The 14,236-nt window shown below is 41.8% G+C and overlaps 1 protein-coding gene across 5 annotated transcripts in view; it reads left to right on the forward strand.

Moving 5' to 3' along the window:
* Positions 1-14,236, forward strand: part of ndrg4 (NDRG family member 4) — a 73,419-nt gene that overhangs the window by 30,061 nt on the left and 29,122 nt on the right. For 3 of the 5 annotated variants that reach the window (XM_061721220.1, XM_061721218.1, XM_061721219.1), the window contains exons 2-4: positions 3,510-3,600; positions 6,150-6,308; positions 11,372-11,410. In XM_061721220.1, coding sequence (XP_061577204.1) covers positions 3,523-3,600; positions 6,150-6,308; positions 11,372-11,410 — 276 coding nt within the window. In that variant the 5' untranslated portion in view covers positions 3,510-3,522. The remainder of the gene's footprint in view (positions 1-3,509; positions 3,601-6,149; positions 6,309-11,371; positions 11,411-14,236) is intronic. The other 2 variants (XM_061721222.1, XM_061721221.1) reach the window with 1 other exon arrangement.

Here is a 14,236-nt window from a genome sequence, read left to right on the forward strand (position 1 = left end):
TGTCTTCAAAAGTGTCAGATAGACAACACAAATAATGCTGAACGACTGCCAGAGACGGCAGCAGAGGACGAAAGAGGTCAAAGAAACAAGAAGAGGAAACAATGCAGGAGAGAACAGACACAGAGCTGTTTGGGGTGAATCCTGTCGGTTGATGCTGCACTCGAGAATTTGGTCATATTCATACCTGCCAACACTCCCAATTTATGACTCCCGATTTTCAACCATTTCTCCCACCCTGCTCCCGATTTGTAATTCCTCCCGCTTATCTCCTGATTTTAAAGTGAAATGAGTCAATGGTGTTTCACGTGTCGTGGTACCTTACAACCTGGAAACCCAACCCAAAAGCACCCGCCCTACAGTACGTGCCTTGCGTGCCATACGTCACTGCCTACGTCCAAACTCACGTCCATTCCTGGGCTACACAAAATGAGTGGGATGGAGACCATGGCATAGACATATATACGTAGACACCCCATCGAGCTGCTGCGATACGCCAACGTCGCCGCCATATTGGATGTGGCAAGACTGCGCTGTAAACTAATACAAGTAAATTGTGAATTATTTTCATAAAGCGCCTTTCTACAAAGAGATTTACGTTTTACGTCTCATTTATTCATTCACACACGCACTAATATACTTGGGAAACAGTTAGGCACCAAATATAATATATTTAATTTTCTCAAATGGCAAAAATAAGAACTTTATTGATCCCACATAGGAGTAATTCGTGTTATATCAGCTATAGAGAACAAGGTAGTGCCGAAAAACTATTTATATCCCCCCTCACAAAAATAAGAAAAATAGAGAAACATATTTTCTCATCAGCAAAGCATATTTTACATAAACATATTTTTAATTTTTCAAGTAACAAAATAAATGTTATTTTATTGTCTGTAAAATGGTTCAAATATGTTATTTTGTTATTTGAAAATTTGAAAATTTGTTTTGTTTGAGAAAATGCTTTGAAAAAAAGCTGAGGGAAGAGTTGGTGGAGTATCAAGTCATAGCAAGCAAGGATCTCCCACAGGAAGAGAGAGTTGACAGGTTCCTTCTAGGGAAAGAGGAGAGGTTTACAAATCTGGCATCACTGATGAAGGCAATGGTCTGCATCCCTCACAGCAAGGCAAGCTCAGAGAGGTCATTCAGCATGGTGAAAAAGATCCTCACAGAAAACAGAATGAGTATGGATAATTATACTCTTTGCGCACTTCTTTCTTGCAAGATAAACCATACCAGCGCTGGCCACAAGTATGTACCCTCCAAGAAAGTGATTGAAGCTGCAAAGTCTGACACCTACAATTACAACAGGTCCTTGGGGGACAAAGAGAACCTGGAAAATTGAAGTCCTGGACACACACACACACACACACACACACACACACACACACACACACACACACACACACACACACACACACACACACACACACACACACACACACACACACACACACACACACACACACACACACACACACACACACACACACACCACCACCACCACCTCAGTGCGTGATTCAGTATGTGTGTGGTTTAGAAGATGACATTATTGACAGCATTGTTTTTTGTTATTATTGTATACAATTGTATATTGTATTTTATTGTTATTAATATTAAACATATTTGGCTCCAAGAATGCTGTAGAGTCATTTTGGGAGGTACATTTTAGCACATTTCATTGTAGCTATGGATTTAAAGCTCATTAAAAGTCGTCTTGTTTATATCAGGGTGGGGATGTTGTGAGTGGAGCATTCCAACCGCTACCCCAGAAAATCTCCCTCTTTTTCACAGCCCAATGTTGGCAGGTATGGTCATATTACAGAAAGTTCAGCTCATGGAGTTGGATTTTGAGTTCTTGAAAATTTGCTTAAATTTATGTTAAATGTGAAATAATGCTTGTTATAAAATGTTAAACTCCTGGTGCACTGAGACGGGAAATGACCTTCTACACTTCATAAGCATCATCAGCATTTTCTGCAGGCTGTCGGGTATATTTTTGGCAGTGGGACGAGAGCAAGATAGTCATACTTTAAGGCACTGTGCTTCTTCTTGCCTTCCTTTTTTTTGGCCCAGTCTTTCAGGCGAAGCACAGATGAAATGTGACTGAAATACGATCTCATAGGGTACTTTGATGACGAGGGAGGAGGATGATGTAGATGGTTGCACAGGCCACGTGTCTGTTTCCACCAAGCAGCACAATACAGTTTGGTTCAGTGTGATTCGCAGTTATTCAACTTTCCATCATCAAAAGTTAGTAACAGTACCAAAGTAAGCGTACTGAATGCTAGTTTCAGAACCCTTCTGTCGGGGTACAAATACCAGTGGTCTGGTACGTTACATAGCAACTAGGAAAACTGCAGTTAATTATCAGTCAATAAAGGATCAAATATTTTAAGCACTTAAAATAAAGGCCAACGGTTCTTACTGAACTTAAACTTTAGGTTTCTTTGGATGAAGTTTGCTTGTGATTCTACCTCATATGACCTATGTCTAGTGTTTGTTTTTTCAAATCTTGACTAATCACACCTATAATCTATGGGTGTGCGTTAAACTTTCAGTCCATTTCAAATGCATTTTGTCATTAACTCTGAATTTAGCTGTCCCTAAACTGCTGTATAAATAGAGTTTGATTAAACTGAATGAGTTCCTGTCAAATGTGAAGAAGAAAATAGAAACTCTTCCAGTATGAACATATGCTGTTGAGGTCAGCTGAATTATCCCTGAGTCCGTCTGGACATGCTTCTCTGTGTACTTGTGTTGCTGCACTGATGTCATAATCAGCCCTGTTATTGTCTTAACACCATCTGACCTTTTCCTTCGTGTGTGTTGACGTGACGGGTGTGTGCTGCCTGAAACTGCGTGTTGGCTGTGTGCTTGGACACGCCCCGCCAGCCTGGTTCATCCATCCTCAGTCCTCGTGCCATCTTTGGAGAAGTGATCTCTGCACGTCTAAGCTCCACTCGCTAAATGTGTCTGTTGATTAGCGTTTTAAATGTGTCCCTGTTTTCTTGCCAACTAAAGCAGGATGTCAGTCAGCTGTGTTTTTATAGATACTTTGAGCAAGATTCCACAGTCAGCCATGTTTTCAGTTTTACATTCATGGGAATGCAAAGAAGCCTGATTATGTATGACCATAATTAAGTTAACCTTCAATTTTGGAGTTTTATTCTCTGGTTTCAATCTGAAAAGCCACAGTACTTTCTTTTCTTGTGATCACCCAAGTCCTGGATTTTTTTCAAGAGTAAATTATTTCTGTTCATTTCGTGTTTCCAACCACCTTCTCATCTGTCAGCAACCCAGATTATTCCATTTCAGTTCAACATTCAAGCTGTGACTGATTCCCTCGAATTATTTCACAACACAGATTTGTAAAATGTCCCTGTGAAGGAAGGTGTCACGACTCAAATGCACATGATTCTAATATTTTCAGTGCCGTATGCCTATAGTTCCAGTTTGATTCAAAATCTGTTTTTTCTTTTTCTTTTTGCATGTTGCCATGGTGACCGCAGGTTGCTGTCCAGGATGGCAGGGATGAAGGAGCAGCAGATCACGGAGGAGAAGCCCCTGCTGCTGGAGCAGAGGGGAGTGGACTCAGACATGGTCAGTCCACCTGGTTCACTGCTTGCATGTCCTCTCCCTGCCATCAACCCTCCGTGTCTGGGTGTTCACATTCAATGATTGAAGCCCTTCAAAACTGCTGGAATATTAATACAGAGATGTTTGTGCTCATTAGCTGCAATTGCTAAGGATTAGACAATGTGCTTGTTTACCCGAGGAGGATAAATAATGAACTCCATCCAACCGTGACTCTATGATCATAGCACAGGGAGTCGATGAAAGCTCTTTTAGAGAGAGAGAGAGAGAGATGGAGGACTGAGGACTGAGGGAATCAAGAACAGAGAAGAGGCCGTAGGCGGTTATGTAAACGCCACTTATTGAAGTCCTGTATTCATCAAATAAGTAACAGGTAGAGGCTGAGGCTGAATCAGGGCCTTGGATGCTTCTCTATGCAGGAATAATACTGTACAAATTCTGGAGGCTTTCCAGATGGATAAATGACTTTAAGAGGCGAGATTTGTGCCTAAAAACACTACTTTCATTATCTCCTTCAGCCTGTTCAGATAGCCCTTACAGTGAATGAGCCATTGTCCCTGTCAACTGTGGATATAGATCCAAAATAAAAGCCCAGACGAGCTCACAGAGAAGTAACAAGGAGCTCTAAATGGCCTATTATGATAAATCTGTTTTCTTCATGGTGTAAAACCAGGAACAGCGAACAAAGTAATTAGTGCCCAGAAAATCATGACAATGAATAAGGAGTGTGGATTATTCATCTGCTTCTGTCAGCCCACTTTGTGCTGAAGGAGTCAGTGACAGGCAGCGAATGAACCACTGAGTTCGCCATGACTCACTTTACCGGTGTGTCAGAAATGTCAGAAAGACTGCCTGCTCCGATGAAAAAGGCTGTCAGGATTTTGTTATGAACACCTTAAACTGCTGTTTGGCTAAACGTCTGTAGGTCTGGTCACTCCTACCCGCTAGTGATAGACATTCCAAGCCATTGATGGCTGTCTCATTGACCCAGCTACATGTTGCATGACCCAGTGGACCTCTCAGTTTATTATTCTGTCAAAGATGTCTGCCGCTCAGACACGCTTTTATCTCTCAGTTTATCTGAAGACTGCAGCTGCGGTGTTGTGCAACAGCATGTAGATGACCTTTAACAGCAGTCACTGAATGATTACTTGATGGCCAAAGAACAAACAAACAAACAATTAGTTCAACAACTCACATGCCTCCAATGCTGAAGAATGGTGGTGGGAGTGTCATGCTTTGGGCTGCTTCTCAGCATCTGAAATTAGTAAAATGTACGGAGCCCCTCTGGTGACATTTGAAAAAAATAAAATAATGCGTGGCCATGCATTAATAACTTGTGGCCACGATATATTAACTCGTGGCCACGCATTGATTATCTCGTGGCCACGAGATAATCAATGCGTGGCCACGAGTTATTAATGCGTGGCCACGCATTATTTTATTTTTTCAAATGTCACATGTTATTACTACACTCGCCATGACAATACTCTTGCTCTTTGATATAAATAGACTATAATTACCGTTATTAATGATGAATAACCATCCCACCAAGGAAGTTGCATCCACGAAGTCCAGACATTAGGTTATAATGCCATCCACGAGTAAAATAATGCGTGGGCACGAGATACATAATGCGTAGCCACGCATTGATTATCTCGTGGCCACACATTGATTAACTCGTGGCCACGAGATATTAACTCGTGGCCACGAGTTATTAATGCGTGGCCACGCATTATTTTATTTTTTTCAAATGTCACCAGAGGGGCTCCGTAAAAATGATCACATTTCAATCATTCATTTAGGACATTTTATTTCATTATTACTTAGTATAATTATTTATGACTCATGTTTAGATGTTTTTGAAGACACAAACACTAACAGTGTTGTCGGTAAGTGATTACTTTGTATACTAGAGTTATAACATAGATTAGCCAACTGCAAAAAAATGAGTTTTATGGATGAATATGGATAAATAAGAGTTTTTTTTATTGTTGATACAACATGAGCTTAGCAGTTAGCAGTCTAAGAATAAGTAGTTCTTATATTAAGAAATTAAAATAGTGCTGTCTAAATGATTGAAAGGCATGCTTGAGAAAATGTTTATTAAGTGTTGTCAAAGCTTTGAAAATGACAAACTGGTTAATGTACAGCCTTTACTTTGTACCGTCCTCGTACTGGCATGAGTGTAGCACAGCTCTGTTTAATGCTGCATGTGGACACAATAATCCAGCAGGTTTCCATCCACAACCTGCTCCTCTACTCTAATTAAAGGAAGACTGCAGATCTTCAGCCTGACCTTTCTAGTGAAGCTGGAACAGTAAAAAGGCAATAAAATGGGACATGGTGTTTCTTTGGATATTTAAAGGCTGAGTAAATTGCTGAGGGCGTTTCACAGACCTCCATAAACATTGCATCAGGAATGAGAACACGAACCACATGAAGCACATGAACTACATGAATCATGCGTTTATGCTGGTATATTTGCTCTACTGTATTTCTTTTTTTTGAACCCCAAATAACCAATTTGTTGTGCTTCTTGTTTCACAAAACAGCAGGATAAAGGAGAGGAGGCATCGGGGGAGCTCCCGTGCCCTGCAAGCTCTGTACCCCCTAATGAACCCCCTCCCCCCCGCCGCCCCAATCACCGCTGGCATGTCATCGCACGGCACTGGCTCCGCCAGACCCGCCGTCGGACCAGCGGGGTCCTCCCGGTAACTACCAGAGCTGGCAGAATCATCTGACTGCCAGGACACCGAATAAAACACAAACCGTAGCCGCCCCCGAAAAAAACATCAACAAAAAAATAAAGAAATGTTAGAGGCTTAAAGTTTAGATTCAATCTTGAAGCTAAATACATTTATGTGCTACTAGCTGTCAAAACTAGAAGAAGAAAAAGAACGAGGAAATGAAAAGGCGGTTTAATAGTAAACATTTTATTGATTAGGTCCATTTAGAAGCCTACTCATTGATCTCTTTGTACAAATAAACACGAGCAGGCTGTGAAAAAAGAACATACATCTTCTTTCTGGACATTATAAAAGTGCTCTCGTCCATACCAGGTTTTATAGTTAAATAACTACAATCTCAAATAACAACATCACATGCTGTATTGCAGTGGCTGTTTCTCATGACAAAGTGTGCATATTCGGCCGTTTCTGCCTGGCAGCTTCATCTTGAGAGACAGTATTGTAGAGACGGAGAGGATGCGATTCAGTGTTTGTACTGTTTGAACAGCAGCGTCCTGGATGTACTCAGAGCTCAGATACTGTAACCATGGTCTCCTCTGGCAAAAATCAACATAACCATTACTTGTATAACATCCTTTCTTTCTTTATGGGTTTATATGTCAACTCTGTTATGAGTACATTATAGTGGAGATAAAAAGGAATCTCTAACATTTGAAGAAATTAGGTTCTATCTGGATTATTGATGAGATTGATCTGAAGCAAGAACATTTTTATGTGAAAATGTCTTAAAACTACGACATGTTTCATTACACAGCAGCAATATCGCAGATTTCTAGTTTTAGCTTTTTCATTCATTACTGCTAAATGTGTTCTGGGATACTTTGACTTCTCGAGAGAAGGACGCAGACTGTGGGGAAGTCCAGCTCCACTCCAGACCAGCGACCACTTGTGAGTGGAGGTCTGGAGTGGAGCGCCACTTTCCCGACGGTCTGGTGTCACATCGTCTTGAGTCAACCAGACACAGGCTCGATGAAATGGGCAGAAACACATCTGGGAATTTCAATTGTACTCAACCAGATGGAGACCTTGAATTGGAACAGCACAGGTCCACAAAACACAGGGACGGACAAGAGTGCATATTGAGAAACAGCCTCTGTGCCCATATTTATTTAATAAAAGCTAAACCAAAATGCAGATGGAGTGTGTGATTCAATAACTACACCATCACTACTTCTTTCCTATGTAAGATTTAAGAAAGTAAACAGCAGCCGGTTACTACTAATCCCATATACGCGTCAAACTGACCATCAGCAGTTTTGAACATCTCACTAATAAGCAAAGGTTTTGCGGCTCGTTGGTTAGCGGTTAGCAATGCCGCCTCACACAAGAAGCTTCCTCGTTTGAATCCCTGCTGGGGTTTTTCTGTAAATCTGTAGTTAGCATCCCTTGAACCTTGTGGGCTTGTTCTCCGCTCAAGAACGATACCTAAATGCTGTCAACGCTTTGTGTTGTTGTAACATAAACACAAAAATAGTACTGAAAATGTAATGAAGCTGTAGGCAAGGAGCAGAGGTTGGTGTTGTGATTCAAACAGGATAAGTATGTTAAGATAACTAATAATAATAGGATATTGGACAGCCAGTCTGGAAAGGAAACCCATATTCATATTATTAATCTTAATGACGTTTTTTATCACTTTACACAGTAAACATCTTCACTTTATGCAGGCAATATAATGCTTATATGCCCATCTAATTCCCGTCAAACTACAGACTCATCACACACAGGTACAAACAAACACTGGTAAGGGCAGGGATAGGGGAAAGGAGTGGGCAAAGATCTAAGCAGTTGAAAAGGGACTGGACCCAAGTCTCTCGTTCACTATGCTAACTGAGTCGCTGTGATCCTCTCAAGATTCCCCATCCTCGTCATTTCTCCGGTTTCTTGTTTGGGTGTCTTTCATTCTACGTTTTGCCTCTTGCTTCTGCCGTGTCTTAGGTTACGTTAAGACAGGATCAGCTGCTCATGTTCAGCTCCTTCATCCCCACAAAGATTTGTATTTAAACTCGATGACTGAGAACACGACTGGCCCAGACGTTCATTATCTGTTCCGCTACATCAGGGGGCCCTGGACTTGTTGCTGTTGCCCACAGAATCAGAGTATTTAGCTCAAAGTCGGTTCACTCCCGGGTAGAAGCACTTACACAACAAGTTCCCAAGCAGCAACATTAGCTCTCACAGAACTAGAATGATGAAATTAGGCAATACAACCCTAAATGGATGTTTTTTTTTTACATTAAACCTACAGATATCTGCGGGGATCAATGCATGGGCCCTTTCTTTGGATCAACTATTCTTATAAACTCCTCATAGTCTGTGTCTGAGCCGGAATGCACAGGATGAAAGAAAATCTGAAAGTTAATCATTGGATAATGATTCATCATTTATTTAATTATGTATTTTTTGCACAATACAATACAAATACAATCTCCAAAAGTACCCATACGAAAAAACAAAAAAGCAATAATTAAGGTTCATCTGGGAGGTGTCGCCCTTTCCAGCTGTCATCGAGCATCACCGACACCTCTGTAGTCACCCGCCTCCATGAGCTGATCTGCTTCACATCCCCCACACGCCTCCTGATGGGGATGGGGAGTTGTGAGAAGGAAAAGATTGCCACCTGCTGGTCCGACCACCATACAGCCACCACTTCCCCCTTCCCCCAGAAACCCAGATCCATTTCCATTAAATCTACGGACACTGAAGTTGCCCTTTTAGCTGAATAATGAGCTAGACATAAATAACCATTTCACTGGATTTAGAATCGCTCACATTTCCCAAAGCTCTGGTAATGACCCATATTGGTCAAGTGAACAACTCCACAATATAAAACTAAAATACCTATAGTATATATATATATACCTTATAGGAAACAAAGGGCAACTTCAGTCTCTGCTGTCTCTCTGTGACGTGTTTCTCTTTCTTTAGGTGTGTACCTGAAGTGACTGACTGCCACACCTGTCATGTGATCATCACTGCTAAATACCTAGAATTTTAATCCTACCTTTCTAAGCACCATTTTCTATTTAGATATTTTTTTAAACTGGATGTGCAGTATTCATCTTTAATGTTTTCATATTTCCTTTTCAGAAATACCTCCAGAAACCCCCACCTGACCTAACAAACTCAGGGTTGTGCATGCCTAACACTGATGAAATGTGGACACCATCTGTTTTACTAATTTGCACCTAATCTAACATGCATGCCCCCCATTTTTCTCTTCTTCTTATTGTTGGGTTTAGATTTCCAACCGTTCCTGCTCTGCTCTAGGCTTTACCAAGGAAGCAGAGCACAAATAAATAACGTGCTCTGAAATGACAGTGGTTAAGAGGGGTAAACTCATAACAGTGTACTAAAAGGAAAACATAATCTGTTGCATGTCAGTATCTTTTTTAAAGGATGGCTCTAAAAGTTTTCTTGCTTGTCCTAAAAAATTCATTTACTGATGGGTGCTAAAATCTATTATATGAATAAAAGATTAGCATATAACTGCAGCAGTCGGAGATATTTGTTTTTATTTATTTAAAACATCTTCCCCAGGTAGGCCTTGCTTTTTTCCAGAACACAGTCTGTACATATTAAAGCAGCATGGCCGTGTAAGGACAAAAACCAAAGGGTCTGAGTGTTAAATTGGCCCGTCTGCAGTCTAAATCCAATATTATTAACATCTTATTTTGTATCTGTAGTACATTATAACAAATTAATAGTTAAAGGTAGGGTAAGCCATTTCTGGCAAACACATCTCCAGCCAAACAGAGAGCTTTGTGAAGTGAAAAAGCACGATTCATTATGAGCACAAATCCTCCACATGTACAGAGATAGGTTGGTTTTTGTTCTTGTTGTTTTTTAGAGCGTAATCATTTACTTGAATGCAATAAAACTGAGACCCCTGGGGCTCTATACAGACTCTTTATTCTGTCAATCTTATCGCCATTAGGAAAGATTTTCTTCTTGGCTACAAGGAAAATAATTGTTCAAGGCTACCTACTGGATTTACGGACGTTATCTCAGACTGCTGGAGCTACATAATCACTTAAAATTATATTCAAAATATGTTGTGCATTGGTTTTTAATGTTGCTGGTAAAGGAACCTTTAATGAAAGGGTTTAAATTGGGAATAAGTAAAGATATTGAAAAATAACATCTGGACATATCAGTGTTTTAGGACAAATATAGAAAATATGCAAATCTATTCTTTAAAAGAAGTCGAGACCAGATTCCCCCATCAAATAAGCTAACTCCTCAGCAATGTACATCATCACCATGATTTGTACGTAGCAGCACTGCACAGGTTTGACTCAAAACAACAAATCTATCTTATGTGCTAAAGTCATCATGTCAGAATTTTTGAAGCTGTGATGGAGTCAAAGTCAGCCTGATGAACAGTCTCTCTCCAGTGCTCATTATTCACTGGAGCAGATCACTGCTGGGGAGGGTTTGCTGTGAGGGGGATCTGGCCAAGGTACTGTCATCATCTTGAATTAGCAAGAAAAGAAAAAAAAACCCACACCATCCTTCCACACTTTTTAATACCGACTTGTTCCCTGTTTCCCAGATGTGCCTTGGTGATAGATCTCAAACGAGTGGAGTGCATAATTGGTGCGAAGAACCTCTTAAAGGGAACCTTTATTTCAGTCACTTTATTTATCCTGTGAAAACCTTGGAATCAGATCTTCCCTGGCTCCACTGGGGGCAATCCAACATTAAGCAAATTTAAAGCGCTCTTTGCAGCGCGCTCATTGTGTGGAGCGTCTGCATTTAGAAAAACTTTTCCAGTTTAATACAAAGAGTCAAACTACTTTGACTTCCTTGTGAGTCTTGTGCTGCTCAGGCACCTCTGGGAAACTGTTTTTCTGTATCTGTATCTGTGGTTTGGACCTACAGCGCAAAGCTCATGCTGCTCTTCTCTTAATGTAATGAACAATGGATGCCCCCTTTTGTGCATTTGGATTATGAGTTCAAACAGCGCATCTCTCTCTTTTTAACATTGTGCTTTTTGTCCTTTATCTGCCTGTGTCTCCATGTAGGAAAGCTGCGAACAGCTGATGCCACCAGGCGACTGGAAGGTATGAGCTCACCCTCTTCTCTGCCTCGCGTGTAGCCCTTCCTCCTTCTCTGTCATCTTTTTGCACCAGCTTAACGTCATGTCTGTGTCAGTTCAAAGACTGAGCTGCTATTTCAAGGTTACTGCCTTAGTTTGGGCCTGCCATTCAGACAATAACATACATAATGGTCAACAAATATCTACAAAATACAATCAAATGCATATGCATATGCTTGTGATACTCTAATTAGTTCAACTGACTATTCCACCCTCCTCGCAGGTGCTTTTGTGATCATTTCTTTGTGTGGCTCAGCTTGTCGCAGGGTTTTTCAATCTCAAGACACGATATCTTGTTTTCTGAGTATGCACTCACGTAGTACCTGCCCATGTTCAGGTTATCTGTATGCCTGCAGTCCGACATTGTAGTGCTTATCTGGATTTCTTGTGCTCCCAATTCACTCCTCCCATTAGTGCTGTAGTTGCTTGTGTTTGTAGAACTGGAGGTGACCTCCTAGCTGAGTGGACCTGATGGAAGCTAAAGTGATGAAAGTGATGGCATGAGTGACAAAGTGAGAGCAATTTTCGGCCCATTCATATCATCTCACAGAAATGTCTGCAGTCAAGAAACAGAAATGCTAATGATGATGCCATCAAACTACTTTTGACTCTATAGTCGTGAGGAATTTTGTCTTAATGAAACAATAATTTAAATGGTTTGCTTTTGTTGTAAAATCTGTTTTTTTTTCTTTTATAGTGAGTAAGAACATGAAAATACTGTATTCACAAATATGACCCCTTTACACAGCGTTTCCACTAAAATATGTACTCATGCTGGTTGTTGCCACATCACAGTTTACTTACCGGCAGCAATGTCTCAAATTCAGACTCAGCCTCTAATCCCATGTGGGGCATCACAAAAAAACATATGCATCCATTCCTAGTCTGGAAAGAGAAATTGCATCCACTGAGCCATAGTCTACTTCCTGTTGCATTAAAAACCATATTTATATGGAGATATCTTGGAAACAAAAGCAATACTCTTGCTAAGAAGTAGCAGATCTACTGAGATGGAACCATATTCAATCTTTGTCATACATTTCTAAGCAGCAAGCTCTTGAAGCTCTTGCTCTGATGGACAAGCACTCCCTGACAAACACTTCACTGGAGACATGTGCCTGCCTGCTTCAAAACCTCTACCATCATACCTGTCCCCAAAAAACCAAGGACCACAGGACTCAACGACTACAGACCCGTCGCCCTGACCTCTGTGGTCATGAAGTCTTTTGAGCGCCTTGTACTCTCACACCGGAAGGAGATCACCGTCCCCCTCCTGGAGCCTTCTGTACAGAGCCAACAGGTCTGTAGATGATGCTGTAAATATGGCCCTTCACTTCATCCTCCAGCACCTGGACTCCACAGGAACCTATGCCAGGATCCTGTTTGTGGACTTTAGCTCTGCTTTCAACACCATCATCCCAGCTCTGCTCCAGTACAAGCTCTCCCATCTGAACGTACCTGACTCCACCTGCAGGTGGGTCACCCACTTCCTGTCTGACAGGAAGCAGCGCGTGAAGCTGCGAAAACATGTCTCTGACTCCCTGACCACCAGTTCCGAATCCCCTCAAGCCTGCGTTCTTTCTCCTCTGCTCTTCTCCCTACACACAAACAGTTGCACCTCCAGTCATCAGTCTGTCAAGCTTTTGAAGTTTGCTTTTGAACTTTGCGGATGACACCAACCTGATTGGACTCACCATGATGAATCCGTCTACAGGTGGGAGGTGGACCAGCTGGTGAACCGGTGCAGCCAAAATAACCTCAAGCTCAATGCTCTAAAACCAGTGCAGATGGTTGTGGACTTCAGGAAGAACCCAGCCTCACCAGCCCCATCAACCTCCGTGGCTCCACAATTGACACTGTAGAGTCTTACTGCTTCCTGGGGACCATCATATCCCAGGACCTCAAGTGGGAGCTGAACATCACCTCCCTCATCAAGAAAGCCCAGCAGAGGATGTACTTCCTGTGCTAGCTGAAGAAGTTCAACTTGCCAAACAAAATGATGGTGCAGTTCTACACGGCCATCATTGAGTCCATCCTCACCTCCTTCATCACCATCTGGTACGCTGCTGCTACGGCCAAGGACAAGGCAGGTTGTACATTAGATCTGCTGAGAAGTTGATCGGCTGCAATCTGCCGTCGCTCCAGGACCTGTACGACTCCATGACTTTGAAGCGTGGAGGTTAAAGGGGACCTATTATGAAAAACAATTTGTTTCTTGCTTGAACATATATAAAGTGGTCTCCCCTCAGCCTGCCAACTCAGAGAAGGAGGAAAGCAACCAAATTCTGCAGTGTCTGTTCAGTCCGCCCGGATGAGCCATCCAGTGACACGTGGCTTCTACGAGCCGTTCAGATTCTGCTCCACGCCACGATGCATGAAACCACGCCCACAACTAACTCCACCAGCCGGAGCTTCCGCCATTTTTTCGTAGCGGTGTATCGCGTCATTGCGTCAGGCAGCCAATCAGCACAGTGCCTCATTATCATAGCCCCGCCCACTCAGAATCCCACATAGAGATGGAGGTTAGAAACGTGGAAGATAAAGACATGTCTCAGAGGCTGAATTTCTAATTTATTTAGCAAAAACAATCAAAAGCTTGTTTTTAAGACATTCAAGGCCTGTTTAAAATAGGTATTAGATGCCATAATAGGTCCCCTTTAATATTCAGTTTGACCCCTCCCACTCCGGTCACAAACTCTTTGAGACTCTCACCTCTGGCAGGAGGCTGCGGTCCACCAGGACCAAAACCTCACGGCACAAGAACAGTTTTTTCCTATCTGCCACTAGCTTT

This window comes from Cololabis saira, chromosome 5, assembly GCF_033807715.1.
Source record: "Cololabis saira isolate AMF1-May2022 chromosome 5, fColSai1.1, whole genome shotgun sequence".
Taxonomy (NCBI): Eukaryota; Metazoa; Chordata; class Actinopteri; order Beloniformes; family Belonidae; genus Cololabis; species Cololabis saira.